Source organism: Engraulis encrasicolus, chromosome 11, assembly GCF_034702125.1.
Source record: "Engraulis encrasicolus isolate BLACKSEA-1 chromosome 11, IST_EnEncr_1.0, whole genome shotgun sequence".
Taxonomy (NCBI): Eukaryota; Metazoa; Chordata; class Actinopteri; order Clupeiformes; family Engraulidae; genus Engraulis; species Engraulis encrasicolus.
In genome coordinates this window covers 47,448,262-47,468,738 of record NC_085867.1, presented here as the reverse complement: position 1 = coordinate 47,468,738, position 20,477 = coordinate 47,448,262, and the positions used below count along the sequence as shown (strand labels likewise).

At 42.0% G+C, this 20,477-nt stretch overlaps 1 protein-coding gene across 1 annotated transcript in view; it reads right to left on the bottom strand.

Annotated features, from left to right (window-relative positions):
• The window catches only part of ggt5b (gamma-glutamyltransferase 5b), a 68,435-nt gene that overhangs the window by 18,511 nt on the left and 29,447 nt on the right, over positions 1 to 20,477 (bottom strand). Inside the window, exons 3-10 of the mRNA XM_063209755.1 lie at positions 12,634 to 12,723; positions 10,097 to 10,292; positions 8,987 to 9,147; positions 8,171 to 8,317; positions 7,326 to 7,456; positions 5,252 to 5,433; positions 3,763 to 3,854; positions 2,276 to 2,401 (exon numbers count right to left, since the gene is read on the bottom strand). Coding sequence (XP_063065825.1) covers positions 2,276 to 2,401; positions 3,763 to 3,854; positions 5,252 to 5,433; positions 7,326 to 7,456; positions 8,171 to 8,317; positions 8,987 to 9,147; positions 10,097 to 10,292; positions 12,634 to 12,723 — 1,125 coding nt within the window. The remainder of the gene's footprint in view (positions 1 to 2,275; positions 2,402 to 3,762; positions 3,855 to 5,251; positions 5,434 to 7,325; positions 7,457 to 8,170; positions 8,318 to 8,986; positions 9,148 to 10,096; positions 10,293 to 12,633; positions 12,724 to 20,477) is intronic.

Here is a 20,477-nt window from a genome sequence, read left to right as displayed (position 1 = left end):
CACTCAAAAAAGTAGTGTAAGGGGTGCGGGCACATCCAGTAAAACAGGTGCTGGATCAAGCAAAGACGCGAGAAAAAAAAGGAAGGACAAATCTGCAACTGATTAAATTCAAAGGGCTCACCGATTTATTAAACACAACGTGCCTGGGGTCAAAACGTTGTGTTGAATAAATCGGTGAGCAGCAACAGTGAGCCGATTTTTCCTTCTTTCTTTACCCATCTTTGTTTTACTGGATGTGCGCAGTCTGCGCACATCCCTCACACTCATGGCTGTAACTACCATTGAGGACACCAGTGTTAATTTCGTGACGAAATATTTTCGTCATAATTATCGTTAACGATTGTTTTTCCCCTGACGACAATAAAACGATGACAAAAAAAGCAGCATGCGTTTGTACGAAAAATATAACGATATTGATTTATATTTTCGTCAAAAAAATAAAAATGTGACTACAATACCACCGGAGGCGAAAAACCAATAGGAAGCATTTTTGTTAATATGTCACTGAAACTTTGAAAAAGAATTGCCTGATATTTTGCAAGTCGCGACCCTCATCTGCTCCGCGTGCGTCTCCCTCCTCCCCTCCCACACACACACATGCAGGTAGCCTACAGTGACAGGCAGCGTCGGTGCCGTGCCCTTTTTCAACAGCAGTAGCCTACTTTTCAGTGCAACGCCATTTGGAAAAATATTGTTGCCCATTTATCCATGACGAAGAAGTTTATGCAGTCATGAAATAGCTGTGCTGTCGCACAGCAACCATCTTTCTTTAATGAAGCATTTTTGCGGAATTTCTCCATTCCCTGTCGCTTTCATTAACCTGCTACCCGACGGTCGTTGTCTGATCTTTTTTCAATGTTCGCTAATGTTTGTAATTTAAGGGTCTATCTGTAGGCACAAGCCTTCTGATAAGAATCACTTTAGTGCCGATCGCAAAGTATTCGGAAGTGTGGAGTTTTGCGACTTGTTTCAGTCAAGGACACATAGGAAGTGAACGGCCCTTCCACGCTTTCACATACGTTATTGCAATAACGTCTTGCGAATGCATGCAGCCATGCACACAACCATGTCATCACAACTTTGCATCCTGCAAATAATATGCAACAGCTTGCAATACGCGCACGAGAGAAAGAGAAAGAGAGAGAGAGAGAGAGGTCTTCAAACAGGTGCCATTGTAACGCTTGCACAGGCTACAGTAACCTGGCTACTGTACCCCGCGATGCTCTTGATTAGCCTACTGGACTATACCCACACATATTTTTTTCATAACGTGCAGTCCCGTTTCCCCCGATGTCGTTCTAAAATATCTACAGAGATTTATGAGTGTCGCTGCCATCATTTTTTTTACACATTGGACACATCGCTCTGGCAGTTTTTGACAATATTTTATGATTACAATAGGCCCTATGTCATTTTAATCATTGATTTCCCTAAATGGTATTTTAGTTTGACAATTAATAGAGAACTGTAGACAAGAAGAAATGAATGTAGCCTAGGCTAATAGCCTATTTTAGTTGACTAAAATTATTTTAGATTTCGTCGACTAAAATTGTATGAATTTTAGTCGACTAAAACTAGACTAAAACAAAAATGATTTAGATGACTAAATTGTGACTAAAACTAAAATTACATTTTCGTCAAGAGACTAAAACTAAAACTAAATTTAAAAAATCTGTCAAAATTAACACTGGAGGACACAGAGGTCATGTCCTCTGTATTTTTTTTCAGTAATGTAAAATTTGTCTATGATGAAAATTGATAGATGATCAACAATGATAAATTCAGTCTCGAGACCCCCATTTATCCTCAAGGCAGTGATTAATGAAAACAAACTTAAGAGTTTGACTGAAGTATTTGAAGCATTCTAAATGTACAGTATACAGTGTACGTCACACAGTGTTTGACCTCGGTATTTGAAAATGTCTGGCTACGGCCCTTCTCACACTAATAAAGAGCAGACAGTAATACTTTACTTGACGCCGGTGTCATAAGCATGTCATTACAGTGTCATACTGCAGTCATAAAACAGTCATAGATACATCATAAACATTATGTCCATGTCATAAGCATTTTATGACTGTTGGCCTTAAGTGACATTCAGTTATGGCAAAGACAACCTTGGGTAGACTTTGCCATAACCGAATGTCTCTTAAGGCCAATAGTCATAAAATGTTCATGACATGAACATGTTTATGACACATGCATAACTGTGCCATGACACTATTATGACACTGGAATGACATGCTTATGACACCGTCGTCAAGTAAAGTGTTACCGAGCAGACTCACCATGGCCATGGCTGGGATGATGAGGGATCCTCCGGAGCCCCCGATCACCAGGGTCTTATCCAGGGAGTCTGAACGCAGGATCACCGGCGCCATGGAGGATGGGGGCTGCTCACCTGAGACGGCACAGTAGAGCGCACACACACACACAAGCACGCAGGCACGCACGCATGCAAACAAACACAGTACACGCACGCGCACACACACACACGCATGCAGACACACAGTACACACGCACGCAGACACACAGTACACACGCACGCACGCATACACACACACAAGCATGCACGCACGCATGCACGCACGCATGCAAACAAACACAGTACACGCACGCGCACACACACGCATGCAGACACACAGTACACACGCACGCGCACACACACACACACACACACACACACACACACACACACACGCACAAAGACACAACACACACACACACACACACACACAAACATTTGGATCTCAAACTCAAAGGAAGCACTACACAGGGGCTCCCAACCTATAGTCAGGACTGAGACCACTAGGACAACAAATGTCTCAAATACGGTTCACTTCCGACGGGTCTGGATACACTTTGGAATGCTCAGATAGTGTATGCGCAAATGTTGAGTCACAGGTCTGAGTTCACTTAGTAAATGGCTGAAAGGGTTCATGTGTGAAAATGCCCCCAGTACCATATTCTAAGCCCCCCAACGCCCCCTTGACCTCCTCATAAACCTGCCAACGCCCCCTTGGTATTAACAAAATAAAATATTCTCAAACTTTTTCCATCATCCCCCCCCCCCCCCCCCCCCCCCCCCCCCCAAGCAACAGCAGTACTCGCGCAGACTGATTTTGCGATCGCCACACAGAATCAAAGGAAAGGTGACTGGTGAGATTGAACAAAGAGGGACTGCAGTCGAATGCAGATGTGTGTGCATTTCCTATGCTATTCAAATTCATGACAATTAATAATATAATGTTGGTGAGGGCTTTAAACTTATTGACGAGACAGGAAATCATTTCCTTGGGAGAAAAACAAACTCAGATGTCACACGCCCCCCCTGAGGTGCCTCCGCGCCCCCCCAGGGGGGCTTACGCCCCACTTTGAGAAACACTGCAATAGACTAATGCCCCCCAATGGCAACTAAGTTCCACCCTCTCTCAGCTGCATCCTTCTCAATGCCTCCCATGGGCCTAACCAAAGCCCCCTTGGGGGGCAATAGAGTGTCCTGTTCAGAAACACTACCCTAAGGGAAAGGTCCCCTCACGAAAATCGACCATGCACACACCACACTTTAAAAGCCATGAAAACCATGAATAACCATGATCCATGGTTGATTTTCATAGTAAAACGGTGGTAAAACCACAGGAACCACAATTTCCACAGAATCATGGATAAGCCATTGTAATACCTGTATATGGTTGGTTCAGAGTACTTAGAGTAACCATGACATACTAAAACCATGGTCGATTTTCACAAGGGTCATCTCACCTGCGCTTATGTTCTCTGATCTTCCACAGAAGTCAGCCAGCTCGTTGTTGAGGATGATGCCCGTCTGGCTGGAGTAGATGAAAGAGCCGAACCTGGGGAACAGTCAGAACCAATGACACACAAACAACATGGAGGAATGCATGTATTACAGTCAGAACCAATTACACACAAACAACATGGAGGAATGCACTACGTTCATCATGTCTAAACGGTAAATCAATTCTTATTCTGTCGAAACATGTCAGGTAATAGATAACAAACTCATTCAATTTCTAATCTATTTCTCATCTCTCATTCCTCATTAATTAAGATGAGGAAAGATTACCTCTTGTAAATGTGTTAACACTTTCCAACAAGTTTCCTGTTTTCCGATTGGTTTACGTTTTTTTACAAAACAAATAACACTGATGTTATAGTCCACTGTTTAGGCTACGATAAACAGACTGAAACATCTATTCTGAACTTTTTAGAAACTACACACAGTAAATATGCAACATGATCTCCAAAAACTCTGTGCTCCTGGACACAAAATTGTTTTCCGTGATGGACACACAGAAGTGCTCTCTCTAATACTCCCACAGTTTCCACAGTCTTGTGTTTTCTCAGGATTTTTCTAACTTCAAATATTTTTTCTCAAAAAAACAATTCTTACTGACAGGTTAGGACAGGTTTTGGTATTGTTTTGGTCTGGGCACAGCTGGTATTATTTCATTCATTATATGAATTTGATAGCCTATCAACCAACTGGAAAGGTATTTCTCAAAAAAATCTTTTTCATCTTTAATGATAGGTTAAAGTTAGGGAACGTTTTGGTCAGGCACAACTTACATTTCTATAGCATTATTTTGTTTAGGATTAGCATTTGGTATGTATTTTCTAATGACAGAGTTAACACTGTGCTGTGGGAATATCGAAAGCACTTCCGTGTGCCCATCACGGAAAACAATTCTGTGTCCAGGAGCACGGAACTTTGGCAAAATCCGTGCTCCTGGACACGGATTTTGTGTCCTTAACATCCGTGTCCAGGAGCACAGAATTTTTGGAGATCAGGCTGAACTATGAAACCACAGGAGTACTTAGTTGACACCATGTCTTTGTTGTTTTTTTTTTCCTTGCATAGAGTGAAGCATATATTTTCTGGATACTACAATAGATTTCACTTACTTTTTTCCAGCAATAGATAGGCCTACTATATTGGTTTACATACAGTATTTCTGTTATCAGCCAAAATCACAGAAAAGAAGAAAATCAACAAAAAAATGAATCAAAGCCTAATGATTCTGATGTGATTCTTCTTGCGCTGTGACTACTCACTAGTAGTACTACTACTCACAAGTAGTATTCACACATTGATGTGCAAAGTGTGTTAATTGAAGGCAGAGTTTGCTTTTGTTCTATCGTGTCAAATACTTTGTTACTGTTAGAATGTCTTGCACCCAAATTTTACTCTCTTTTTTTCCTGTGGATACAAAAATATGTGGGCGTTTACATTTGGTTGATTGTGCTGGTGACAGACACGGCAGTCCCATCCTCTGCGATGACAGACACGTGAGTGGTACCCGTGCGGTCAGATGAGGGCTTGGCCTTGTAGTAGGACATGTCGTGGGTCCGGTTACTACTGATCCTCGCTCTGATGCCGGCTGCAAAGTCCTCTCTCAGCAGGTGTGACACCTATGCCGTGTAGTGTAGGGTGACAACAAAGAGAATAAAAAAAAAGACAGCCAGGAGGCAGATCAACAGTGCCTACCATACCCAATCTGATGAAACCCCTTTCGTGAGTCTTGATACCAAATTTCATATTGATGTTATTGTTTTAAGCCATTTTCGCATGATGAAATCTGTTTGACGACCACTTCGGGGAAAAAATGGCCCCAGAAGCCAGATCTTGAGTGCCCATGATCTTTGAGAGTCTTCATACCAAATTTGACACTTGACATCTCAAAGTGATCTATTCGGATGAAAATCTGCGCTTAGCTGCTGAACTAAGTGTAAGTTGATGCACCATAGCTTTTTTTACTTGTCGTAATAAATAATGAATTGACTCAAAAATGACAACAGTAGCTCTGCAGTAGCTCTGATTATCATCACCTTTCAAATCTCTTCGAGACTTTGTCTGTGAAAGAACATAACAATTTACATTTCCCAAATGGCATGTTTGATCTGCCTCCCTTGGTTTTGCTATTGGTTGTTTGCTTCCTGACAAAGTTGGAGGAGTTTTTCGGGAGAACAGAAACAATATTTACATTGCTCTTGACCTGACTAGAAGCAGCGCTGAAGGTGTTGCGTCACTAGGAGGGCATGGCCTGACTAGCTGTGCAACAAGTCAACAATTCCTTTCTTTTTTGAAAAAACAACTGGTGACACTCAACACACACGGAGGTCTGGGAGCATGTAACAGGATTCCATTTCTCCAGTCAAAAAAATAATCAGAGCATTTAGGACCCCCCCCCAAACAATAAAAAGTGCTTGTCCATTTTTGGCCATTCATGAACTCCTCTACACTACAGCTGTTTTCAGTCAGTCCTCTCAAGCATAAACAAACACTGCAGCCCCGTGGAACAATGTTTGCATGGACTCAAGCTCGACATGTTTCCTAAGACCCCGAGGCTTGTAACAACAGTTGAATTTCCTTATGCTATCATGGGATGTTGGTTTTAGGTTATCCTCTAAGTCAGAGCCCATGTCATTGTTCCGTACCGAGAGCACAACTGCCCTTCTCTGCATTAGCGACTTCTTTATATTAGCCTGTATTCAAAGAACTGACATTTCTCTGATTTTTGATGCATTCTGTGTTCATGGCAACATTTGAAGCTGAAAAGATTCTATGACTATCAACCAACCAACCAACCGAGTTCTTCTGGGGTGTTTTTAAGTGAACTTTAGTGAGCCAAACTCTAATTTAAGCTCAAAATTTAAGTGGACCAAAAAGGTAACCGACAGCAAAAAAGACTCGGTTTTGTTTTTGTTCTTATTGTGAACGTATTACAAAAAGGACTGGCTGCTCTCTCTGGTTACGCTTTGAAGCGTTCACATATGCATAGAAAATGCTCAATGAGTCAAAGCAGAGAATTGTATATGAGAGTGAGATAAAGCAGGCGGGTTCTTTTCTGGTATCCACTTTACGTCGGGTGAACGCCCCTTTAAGAGACCTTTGATTAGGAGACCTTCGGAGTCTTGAGGTAGAGAATAAATGGAGTCCCCTTAGCGCTGTAGATGGCAGTAGCGCACGTCTTGTGCAAACACCATGAACAGAGAAGAAGAAGGAGACCTTAGGAGACCAAATTTTGAGCACACGCTTTTGCATTGAGTGGGCGTGTTTCGATTCCTCTTATTATATATCCAACCTCTTTGGTCAAAGATCTGAGTTCACTTACAGGGACCAGGTGTGAAAACACCCATACACACGCCATCTACAATACCATATCTACAATACAATTCTCATCATGTATGTGTTCTAATGTATAGTTTACATGCAACATATTAAAACGTTATTACATTTTATCCCATATAATACAGTACATTGGATTTTGTGAAGTACAAAGAGACAAAGAGTTCATTCTTACATCAACATTGTTGAACTTAGGGTCTCTGACAGACCCTTTTTGGCCGTTAGCAAACTTGAAAGCCTCAATGAAACGCTGAAAAGTCAGGATTTTTTCATTCCCCCTCAATGAATCTGGTGACAGGTGGAAGCCTGGACAGGAATAAGAGAATGGCAGCTGAATAGTTGGTTGAGGTTGTTTAAAGGGACACTGTGCTGGAAATGGTCAAAAAAGGTACTGCAACTATGCTGATCATTGAAACTGGGCTGCCTATTGCCAAATGTGATCTTTTCATGAAAGTTTACTAAATAATAAAATATTATTTTCGAGTATGGCCCAAGTACAGTCATTTTTGCAGCTAAAAATGGCTATTTCTGGAAATTCAAAATGGCGGACCATGGAGAAGATCCCCCTTTTCATGTATGAAAATTGCAATTTTTTTCAGTCATAATGAATACTTAGAATTTGATGGTGGTGGTAAGTATTCATGAAAAAGGTAGCATTAGTGAATGGGTAGCATGAATTCTTGAAATAAACAACTAAAAATCTCACACAGTGTACCTTTAACAAAACATTGCATATATAAAAATATATCATTAACACTATAGAGTAGCAATGCAGTGAGGTTTCAGTTGGACGGCATACACTGTGCATAGGTGTGTGTGTGTGTGTGTGTGTGTGTGTGTGTGTGTGTGTGTGTGTGTGTGTGTGTGTGTGTGTGTGTGTGTGTGTGTGTGTGTGTGTGTGTGTGTGTGTGTGTGTGTGTGTGAGTGAGTGAGTGAGTGAGAGAGAGAGAGAGAGGGAGAGAGAGGGGGGGGAGATCTTCACAGACACGGGGACAGTATGCACTGCTTGGCTTGGCGAACCTCTCATGATGTTGAGAATAAAGGTGAGAAGGGCTCCTCCTGCTGGTGGCGGTGGGAAGTACATGGTGTAGTCTCCCATGGGCACGGCTTTGGCTTCGGATACCTTTACTCTGAACGACTGCAGATCGTCCAGACTCAGGGGTTCCCCTGCCACACACACACACACACACACACACACACACACACACACACACACACACACACACACACACACACACACACAAACACACACACACACACACACACACACACACACAGCAGAATGCGTGAAATTTAACTTGATTGACACCTCAAGACACCTTCCTAGGAATTTAAAAAGTTCACTCAGAACTTTCCATTGCTCTCCACGACACTGTACTTCTTAACATATTCCTATTTTTGCATTTTCTGACTACAGATTGGCAAATGAGTAATACTTATCTCCCGGCATTGCAGAATTGCATCATTATAAATGTTTGGTTTATGGACCCCTTCAGCTATCACAGAAGAGGTGAGTTCTCAGAAGTTGTGTGTGTGTATGTGTGTGTGTGTGTGTGTGTGTGTGTGTGTGTGTGTGTGTGTGTGTGTGTGTGTGTGTGTGTGTGTGTGTGTGTGTGTGTGTGTGTGTGTGTGTGTGTGTGTGTGTGTGTGTGTGTGTGTGTGTGTGTGTGTGTGTATGTGCGTGCGTGCGTGCGTGCGTCTGTGTGTGGCTGTGCGCACTCGCTTGGGTGTGCATACATCTTTTCGTTTATCAGTGTCTACTTGTTGTTCGCACACTGTCTGTCCATCAGTTTGCCAATTAGAGTATACCAATTAAAGAAGAAAAAAAATAAATACCCATCTTGCTGAGGTCTTCTATTAGCTTCTTTGCGATGGTCCCTGAGTAGAAAGACTCAGCACCCTCTTCAGCAATAGTCTCCATAGTATCGGCCAGCGTCGGGTACCTCAGTGTCTCGCCAGCCATCAGCACAGTTCTGTTCTTATGACAGAATACTTCGCTGTGATAAAGAGCGGGGGAAACCAAGGGGAGGAGTTTGTTTACAGGTGTTGACAGGGTGTAAAAAAAAGATGTCTGCTTGCAGCTTTGATGAAGGTCCAATGCAGTGTGTTTCTAATGAGTTGCATAGGTTGCTAATACCTGTAGATTGAAATGAGTCAACTTTAGAATGCAACGTGCTCTGTTCTTACTAAGAACACTGACTGGACATAAGCATTGAATGTTCCATTTTTCACTTTTATTTTCATTAACCTTTCAGCCACGGCAGCCACGGTACACTGTACATTTTGTGGCGTTAATTTAACACCAAGGGAGTTGATTCCAACTCTCACAGTGTTGGGTCAACACTTTAAGTGTTGAATTGACACTGCACATTTTACTGTGTACTTTGCTTGCCATAGTAAACCATTTGTGTAATCTACAGATCAGTGGTGTAGTCTACGTAGAACGCGGGTATACGGAGTATACCCACTTCTAAATTTCAAGGATTTCTTATACCCACTTAAAATTGATTGATCCATTGTTTTGAATAGCACAAATATATACAGTATACCCACTTCAAAAGATGCTCAAATATACAGTATACCCACCATAAAAAGTAGACTACACCACTGCTACAGATTGTAGTTCTAAAACTATGCACTTACATAAAATGTTAACAGTAATTGTGTTGACACAAAATGGTTAGTTAAATTGGCAATGGCCATCTTACTTTTTAAAGTGTACAAGTGTACAGTTGCTCCTGTATGGTCCATGTGTATATATAGCAATGCTAATGAATTTCAATTCAATTCAATTCAATTCAATGCTATTCTATTCTATTCTACTCTATTCTATTCTATTCTATTCTATTCTATTCTATTCTATTCTATTCTATTCTATTCTATTCTATTCTATTCTATTCAGGTTGAAAGCATGTTGTTACATATCTGTTGGGTGAACCACTGTACCATAGTTGGGATTGAATTATGCCCGCCTTCATGAGGGGGTGGTGGAGGAATCCGTGCAGGTAGGGTGGCAAGGGGAAGCCCTCACGAGCCATCCGGATCGAAGGCCGAAAAAGCTCTGCCCATGGCAACCTGCCATAGCGACTGTGAGCTTCTTGGTAGCCACGGAGCTCACCAGGAACACCAATCCACTGGGGACCTGAAAGCACACACACACACACGCACGCACGCACACACACACTCACACACACACACCTGATATAAGAACTCACTATGTACTGAGGTACTTGCGCTTAACGACAATCTAATCTCACTTGTGATTAGGTCTGGTGTTAACCAGGCAAGGAGCCCACTGCACGGTGGCTGGTTTTAGGACGTTTTAAACTTTTGTAGGCCTACTGGATCTTAACTTTGGAAACGAATAAAGGACAACTAACGAAGAGAGAAATGTTTGCGCGTCAGCTTCGTGACTCCAGCCTCTCTGTGGCACAAGGCTTGTAGCCACTACATAAATGATGTTGTACGATGTGGCACCAAATGCTCGTCATAGATCTACTACAAGCCTTGAGACATCTCAACATAGGCCTATTGCCGGCTTGCAGAAGAGGTCACATCCACCAATCTCACAATTTAGTTTCCTGTCAGATTATATGCGATTTAATTCCCTGGGACTTGGTGACCTGATGCATCAGCTCCTTTCATTTCACATGAAAGCTTTTCTTTCAGTGTCAGTTTGGGTGAGCCTTTCCAAGCCCAAGACATTGAAGTGAGGGAGAGAGAGAGAGAGAGAGAGAGAGAGAGAGAGAGAGAGAGAGAGAGAGAGAGAGAGAGAGAGAGAGAGAGAGAGAGCCCAATGGTCTCGTCCCGGTCCTCGGATATACAACCTTATCCCCCTCAGAACAACTATTCTTACACAGTCTCTTGGGGATTCTGGGGTGTTTGGCCAGGAACCAGGGCTGGACTGGCCATCTGGCATACAGGGCATTTCCCGGTGGGCCCTGCACCCTTTTGGGCCCCTATTTTCAGAAATATAAAAAATTAAATATATATATTTTTTTACATTTCTGAAAATAGGGACCCAAAAGGGTGCGGGGCCCACCGGTGAGTCAGTTCTGCGCCACTAATTATGAGGGGGCCCTTTAAGCCAAAAGTGCCCGGGCCCTATTTCCCCCCCTGTCCAGCCCTGCCATGAACTGAAAATGGTGAGGACAAGGCTGCAGTTAATACCCTGGCGAGCAGAGGGGTTAAGGGACGAGGGGAAGACTCCAAAAACATCCCTCCCTGGAAAAGCAGGCATTACTGTCTGCAACAGCATGGAAACATCAGTGTTGTCACTGCTCCGCTCCGCAGCAGAGATTCTTTAACTATATATCTACTCTCTCTGCCCGCAGTCTGCCTACTTCAGTAAACAGGGCCAGCTGTCTTATAATGGTTAGATTTTCTTCTTGGAGCAGGCGTCACTCTTAATTATTTAAATCTCTGAGGGTGCTGGCCCAAATTTCAAATTCAATGTTTCAAGAAGGAGGCCGCACCTTGCATAGTAGTGTTTTTTATTGCACAGACGCATTTCGGCGTGTGCCTTCTTCAGTGTGCACTGCACAACATTATAATGGTTAGACAAATGGTTCCCAAATTGGGGGTCAGGACCTGTCTTCTGGTGCTCTACTACACACAAAACTGACATAAAATGTGCACGTTAAAAGGTATTGTAGCCTCTTACTGCAGATGGGGTCGCCGGTGGGCCTATTCACTATTTGCTGAAAATATTTAACTACATCATTTTGGTGACAGAGACCAGACTCTGCACTAAGGGGTTAAGTTGATATCTGCATGGATAGAACTTCCAAATGGCAAGACAGCAGAAGTGCATTTCAGGAATGATTGTACCTCATCAAGCCAGTTTGTTCACCTCTGTGGAAGATAAGAGCCCTAATTCCCTGAACCAGCTCCACCGGTGGAATGCTTTACTATTTCAAAGAATGTTACTATCATAGAGTTGAGTAGTAGAGTAGAGTAGAGTAGAGTAGAGTATCATTTATTAATCCCGAGGGGAAATTAAGGTGTCAAGTAGCAAACATACATGAATACAGACAAGACATTACACACAAGACATTACACACATCATTACACTAGATTAGCTCACTCTTACACATACATTCAGCCCGAGGCAGATCTCACTTCCTCTCTCTCTCCCCCTCTCTCTCTCCCACCCAAACACACACACACTAGTAGGCTACTACACAGTGTTTTGTGACATTACAGCACATAGATCTTTTACCAATACACTGTGATTTGGTCATTAGTATTCTGGTAACAGCAAACTTAAGACTATCTGTAATGTCTGTAGGTGTGACTGAGCATCGATGAGGATCATATGATTTCACCATTGAGACTGCAATAGACAGGACACATCATTAGTGTTGAAACTGTCATGGTGAAGCCAATACAACACTCAGTTAGAGAGGCATGGTACAGTACCTACAATAGATCATTTGATTGGTTACGGTAACCCTCATGTAATTATTGACTCGTGCACCTACCGTGCTGGAAAATGCCCTTGCAATTCTTCGGTAAGTCAGGCTTGGAGGACTTGGGAACCGTCTCTCTGGAGCTGATGACAGTGACTTTCCCTGAAGGAAAGACACGCACAAACACACACACACACACACACACACACACACACACACACATACACGCACACACACACATTATGGATTTTATCACGACTCACAAAGTATGATTGATTGATTGATTGATTGGTTGGTTGGTTGATTGATTGATTGATTGATTGATTGATTGATTGATTGATTGATTGATTGATTGATTGATTGATTGATTGATTGATTGATTGATTGATTGATTGATTGATTGATTGGTCGGTCGGTCGGTCGGTCGGTTGATCGATCGATCGATCAATCGATTGACTGACTGATTGACTAATTTAATTGACTAGCTGATTATTTTTTATTAACTAGAAATAATAGATTCACAAGGCAGATAGAGCATAATTAGTATGCTTGCCATGCGGCAAGCATACTATTGTTATTCGACCGTTTAATCTTATTAGTATGCTTGCCGCATGGCAATGATGCCACGCCCACAATTTTAGGCCCATCGTCACTAAATTTTTGTGAGGGCATCTTCGGACTGAGATACAGCTACGCCAAAAGTCCTGGAACGATTGATTAAACTGGCTCCAAAGAGGAGCCAATCAAATTTGGCGGCGGAGACGCCAAACAGGAAGTGAGCTGATATCTCAGCAACGGCTACTTGTATCAGAACCCAATTTTATACTCATAATCAAAACTACCTTCAGAGGACACGTAACGATTTTCGTGCAAATGCGCCACTAGGGGGCGCTACAATAAACAAAAATGTGTTTTTGTCCATATTGGCCTGTATTGACCTCAATTCATCAAACGCTTGGTATCGCTGAAATCGTTGGGTCAAGCCGAATCCAACGCATACTATGATGTCATATTTACAATCATGGAATTCCTGCCATTTTGACATATTCAAAAATCAATGAAAATGAAGCTCCGCCCACAATTTTTGTCTGCTCATCCTACAATTTTTATCTGACCACCATTGGACTATTCTGCACCTATGCTGAAATTTACAGAGCAATAGCTGAAAGCATCGGCGCACAGCAGCCAATCAAAATTGACAACAAAGACAAACGCACAGTCCAAACAGGAAGTTAGCTCATATCTCAGCAACGCCTTGACAGATCTTAACGAAATTTCTTACGCATGATCTCCAGTCCACCCAGAGGGTACCTACCAAATTCAGTGCAATATGGTCACTGGGGGGCGCTAACGCTAGTGAAAATGTGCTTTTGCCAATATGATACATACCAAACAGGAAGTTAGCTCATATAGATGGTTAACTGTATGGTGTGTATGCATGAAGGGCAGCATATGCATGGAGGGCAATTCATGCTTGAAAGGCAAGGCATGCATGAAGGGCAACGAATGCAAGACGGGCAAGCATACTCCAGCATTTTCTGTGAGGAAATGCAATCTAGTTATTATTAGTATGCTTGCCATGCGGCAAGCATACTATTGTTATTCGACCGTTTATTCTTATTTCTTATTCGTGTATTTTTTTATTCTACCACCCATCATAATGGCAAGAAATCTTCGAGATAGAGAGTCCGTTCCGATGCCAAATTGTTCGGTTCGGTCCGAGGATGTGTGCTTGTACTCAGTTTCTGGATAACTCGAACTCTCTAGCGCCACCAACAGGAAAACGGTAACTTTTGAACCGTAGGTCCAATTTTCAAAAAAATGGTATCCCTGGAATCCTTGGACTAAGACGAATCCAACGCACCCTATGACGTCATTTTCCACCTGGATAGTTTTCCCGCCATTTTGAATTTTGTAAAAATCAATAAAAATGGCGCCCCGCCCACAATTTATGGCGGATCGCCCCGAAAATTTACACAAAGCATGTTCCGAACGAGATACATCTACCCTAATCGCTTTCGGAGCGATTGATTGAACCGTCTTCGAACAGGAACCAATCGAATTTGCCGGCGAGGACGCCAAACAGGAAGTGAGCTCATATCTCGGCAACGCCAACTCATATCACAACAAAAAATAATGCACATCATCATCACTATAGCCAAGGACTACATACCAATTTTCGTGAAAATTGGAACATGGGGGGCGCCACAATTAGTGAAAATGTGTTTTAGCTCATATTGAAGTCGCCAAACAGGAAGTTAGCTCATATCTCGGTAACGACATGTCAGATCACAACTTAATTGGATACACATGACTGACATCACCCCTAGAGGTCAAATGACAAATTGGAGGATAATTGGCCACTGGGGGGCGCCACAATTGACGAAACTGTGTTTTGGCCATATTGAAGAGGCAAAACAGGAAGTTAGCTCATATTTCGGAAACGCTCATATGTATTACAACCAAAATGGTATTCACATTTTCCTTGGACCAAGCCGAATCCAACGCACCCTTTGACAAAATTTTGGACGTCGGAAAGTTTTCCCGCAATTTTGAATGTTGTAAAAATCAATAAAAATGACGCCCCTCCCACATTTTTTGTGAGAGTGTCCCGAAAACTTCATCAGATCATGTTCAGACTGAGATACAGCTACCCTGAAAGTTACAAACTGATTTCTTGAACCGTCTTTGAACAGGAGCCAATCAAATTTGGCGTTGAAGACGCCAAACAGGAAGTGAGCTCATATCTCGGCAATGCCTACTCGTATCACAACAAAAATGAGTACACATTATCTTCACTATAGCCAAAGGCTACATACCAATTTTTGTGAAAATTGGCCCCTGGGGTGCGCCACAATTAGCGAAATTGTGTTAGGTCAATATCTGCCCCATTTACACTATGGGCCAATGGCCTCAATGTATTGGCCCAGGAACTTAAGCCAAGTAATTTAAAGCTATTTGGTGCTCTTACCTTAGCCCAAAGGGTGCACAACAAAGATATGCAAGTGTACAATATGGTATCCAGGGGGTGGTACACCAAAAAAACATGTTTTTGACTTTTTGACTCTTATGGGGTGTTTGTGTTAGATTGTGTGCGTGCGTGCGTGCGTGCGTGCGTGCGTGCGTGCGTGCGTGTGTGTGTGCTGAACATGGATGAAGAGCAATGCATGAAAGGCAACCTCCACGAAGGGCAACATGCATGAAGGGCAACGCATGCATGAGGGGCAGCGAATGCATGGAGGGCAAGCATACTCCAGCATTTTCTGTGAGGAAATGCAATCTAGTTATATTTTTTTATTCTACCACCCATCATAATGGCAAGAAATCTTCGAGATAGAGAGTCCGTTCCGATGCCAAATTGTTCGGTTCGGTCCGAGGATGTGTGCTTGTACTCAGTTTATGGATAACTCGAACTCTCTAGCGCCACCAACAGGAAAACGGTAACTTTTGAACCGTAGGTCCAATTTTCAAAAACTTGGTATCCCTGGAATCCTTGGACCAAGACGAATCCAACGCACTCTATGATGTCATTTTCCGCCTGGAAAGTTTTCCCGCCATTTTGAATTTTGTAAAAATTAATAAAAATGGCGCCCTGCCCACAATTTTTGGCAGACCATCCCGAAACTTTACACACGGCATCTTCAGACTGAGATACACATACCCTGATAGTTGCGGACCGATTGATTGAACCGTCTTGGAACAGGAGCCAATCGAATTTGGCGGCGAAGACGCCAAACAGGAAGTGAGCTCATATCTCGGCAACGCCTGATCGTATCACAACGAAAATGTATACACAATATCTTCACTATAGCCAGAGGTTACTTACCGATTTTCATGCAATATGGACACTGGGGGCGCCACAATTAGCGAAAATGCCTTTTAGATCAAATTGGAGTCGCCAAACAGGAAGTGAGCTGATATCTTAGCAACGGCTACTTGTATCAGAACCAAATTTTATACACGTAATAAGAACTATCACCAGAGGACATGTAACAATATTCGTGCAAATGTGCCACTAGGGGGCGCTACAATAAACAAAAATGTGTTTTTGTCCATATTGGCCCTTATTGACCTCAACTCATCAAACGCTTGGTATCGCTGAAATCCTAGGGTCAACCCGAATCCAACGCATACTATGATGTCATATTTACAATCATGAATTTCCCGCCATTTTGACATATTCAAAAAACAATAAAAATGAAACTCCGCCCACAATTTTTGTCTGCTTGTCCTACAATTTTTATCAGACCACCATTGGACTATACTGCACGTATGCTGAAATTTACAGAGCAATAGCTGAAAGCATCGGCGCACAGCAGCCAATCAAAATTGACAACAAAGACAAACGCACCGTCCAAACAGGAAGTTAGCTCATATCTCAGCAACGCCTTGACAGATCTTAACGAAATTTCTCACACATGATCTCCAGGACACCCAGAGGGTACCTACCAAATTCAGTGCGATACCGTCACTAGGGGGCGCTAACGTTAGTGAAAATGTGTTTTTGCCAACATGATACATATCAAACAGGAAGTTAGCTCATGTATAGATGGGTTAATTGTATGCTGTGTATGCATGAAGGGCAGCATATGCATGAAGGGCAATTCATGCATGAAAGGCAAGGCATGCATGAAGGGCAACGAATGCAAGACGGGCAAGCATACTCCAGCATTTTCTGTGAGGAAATGCAATCTAGTTACTCCTACTATTTGCAACAAATTGCAAACTTGGCAGGAATGGTCAGAGGGAAGGATGTGATAGAGGATAACGACCTTGAGAATGAACTGAGGAAGGACAAAGAGACAAGGGAGGAAGAGGATAGAGGCTTAATAAAAGGAGTCAAAATGTTAAGTTATTGTGTTTGTGTTGTGGCCACATTCCTTTAGCCAACATAACAAAGAAAGAAAGAAAGAAAGAAAGAAAGACAGAGAAAGTTTTTACTTTCCTCAGGTTCTCTGACAGGCAGGATGTTATTATTGTTTTTGTACTACAACATGTGAGGTCTATGTACTGTAGGCTATGTGTTGTTTATTTTCATGGGGGTGGGGTTTGTCTATGCCAAGCGCCTAGCACTGGTGTTCAGTTAACAGAGATGTTTGCTAGAAGATAAACATAGAATAAAGACTGGCCGGCCGTGGAACACAGTACGCACTTGTAGCAAAGAAAAATATATGTACTGTATGCTACTAGATATGGATTAATGAATGTTACTCTACTCTACGTCTCTACTCTAGATGCCTTCTTGATGACAGAATACACAAGCATAGCCAAAATGAAAGAAGAGTTGCGTGGAGGTAGAGGATATTGCCAAAGAATGTTTTTCTCTCCAGTTTCACTTTTTATTTTGTCACTTTTGGAGATGGATGGGTAAACTTTGTTGGGAAATTTCTTCCTCAGTAGCGTACGAGCCATTATCATTTAATGTTCTGTTCTGGGAACTTAATTAGCCCAAGATACACTTGGCAAGCCCAATGCTGTTCGCCAGAGCACAGACTTCCCAAAATGTTCCCTGCTGTTTTGGTGCCTCGCCGAATTAGTTCCATTCCATGCCCGTTTGGGACAGATGCCACATCTCAGTCAATAGAGTTTAGCTGTTAAAAGCACTGGACTCCTTTATGGAGCTTGAAAGGTGTTTCTTTGAGGACTAAGTTGCCCTGAATGACTGAAAGAGAATTTACATCTGAGTGTAATACCCCTGTCACCCCCCCCCCCCCGAATGGCCTAGAATTCTGTATGGGGTTACAGTTTTTTTCAATTGCTAACAAGCGCTTACCCATACTTTGGATACTTTTTCTAAACTCTTAACACAGACTTCCACCTACCAAGCACAATTGGCCAAACAGTTCTTCAATTTTCTTCTCAAAAGCATACACTGTTAAATAATATACACAAATAAATGCATTCATTGCCTGCTAATTGTGTGAAAAAGGCATAAAATGTGCAACTGTATGGCAATGGAAAGCCCTTGGTGTGCTAACCAGTGGTGGACGAAGTACACCAGTTATGTACTTGAGTAAAAGTACAGTTACCTTGCATTGAAAACTACTCAAGTAAAAGTGAAAGTATTCACCTCACTTTTTTACTTGAGTAGAAGTACAAAAGTATCTGCCGTCAAAAATACTTAAGTACTAAAAGTAAAAAGTAAAAACTTAAAAATGAAGCCTTTGATGCAATTTTAATATTTAAGTGTTGTAGGCCAAGTTTGGTCATATCTAATTAAATATCCTCTGATTTGCATAGGCTATACCAACATGCTAGAACTAGGCCATAACAGGCCTCAGAAACACTGTGGAGTAAGTAAATGGATGTTATAGCATCAGAAGTTCATTTTCACCTCTCTAAACATTTAATACTGACCCTAACATGCCCAAAAGAACACATGAAAGGGCCATTAATATTAAGAATGATTAGGCTGAAATTGATTATATGCCTATTAGAGCAACTACTACAAGATCCCCCAGCCGTAGGCCTACAGTCCAGTATAATAGGCCTACTTATTTGTGACAGCAAGGAGTTAGAGTAGTAGCCAATAAAGTACTTTATGTTTAATTTTTGTTATAATTATGGTTTTGGTAGACTTCTTCTTCTTCTTCTTCTTCTTCTTATTATTATTATTATTCTTATGTAGTGTTTGGTTATGTTGAGGTTGGCTTAGGCCTATGGACAAGCAGACTTCTTGCGATTCTAAGCTACCTTTAAAGATAGGAACATCTTCATATACTTGTAATGGTCTCTATTTGCTAGATGCCAATGATTTGCAATAGCCTACTTGATACAACTTAATTGGAACACTTATCTGTCTGATCATGAAAAAGCCTTTTTTTGCCTGTGCACATCACTGGGCCAATATTTAGCAAAAGTCCACTTTTTTCTCTTTTTTTAACTTTATTACTGTTGCTTTTTACAACCTCACTTTGGTGGCATTGCCAGTGCTTTTCATATCCACTGTAGCCTACTGACCTGACTTAAGGGAAAGGATACATGTTGCAAGGATACATGTTGTATCCTCACTGCAACATATGGTGGGCATGGCAATCCTCATGTTAAGATACAAAGCCTTTACACAAGCCTATTTTCCATAAAGTTGAAGCTAATCATTTTTTTGGTGACAGGGGAGTCTATTAGACAAGTAATTGATATCCCCACCTACTACGGAAAATACTGCAATGTATTGAGGGGAAAGAATGCTATCACGGAGTTGTGCGCCTGGATGGTTTGGAATAAGCAGCATGAAGGCATCTGTGTAGCCTACTTGACTCAAGTAACCAACACGCTACAAAAGCGGCAATTATGTGACTCTATTGTAAGCCATAACACAGATATAGCACAGTAAGTCAAAAAAGCAGTCGGGCCTACATTAAGTATCAATTCGCTGATTATTCAGTTCAAACGCGAAGCCTATCTGACAAATTTCGTCTTGTCAGGCGAGTGCAGCCTGCGAGCTAAACCTCTCCCCCCTCACACAACGAATACGACGTACAGATTAGGCTAATACACGCTAACAACGTTATTATCGCCTGCTTTATTGTTTTGCTGTGCTTTCCGCATGTTACTAGAAAGTAAAGTTTCTTCTTATTTCAAGTCGTCTCGCAAGTCGCAACAGTGGACACATCAGTGATCTTGCTCTGCTCGCTGTCCGTCTAAAACTAATTCTGTACAGTAGAGCTTGTTGTCACGTGACACATTACAACCAATCACAATGGCGAATCTCTGAGTCTGCCAATCGGATTCAGTTTCACTTTCTTCACACAAGCGTGAAATCTCAGATTTCATTTGACCAGGGCATTAAAAATGAATTCATTCAACTGCCTGTATCACCTTAAATAAAAAAAGGAACGAGTAAGGAACGAGTGTTTCTGTAAATGTAACGAAGTGAAAGTACTAAATTTCGCTTTGAAATGTAGTGAAGTAAAAGT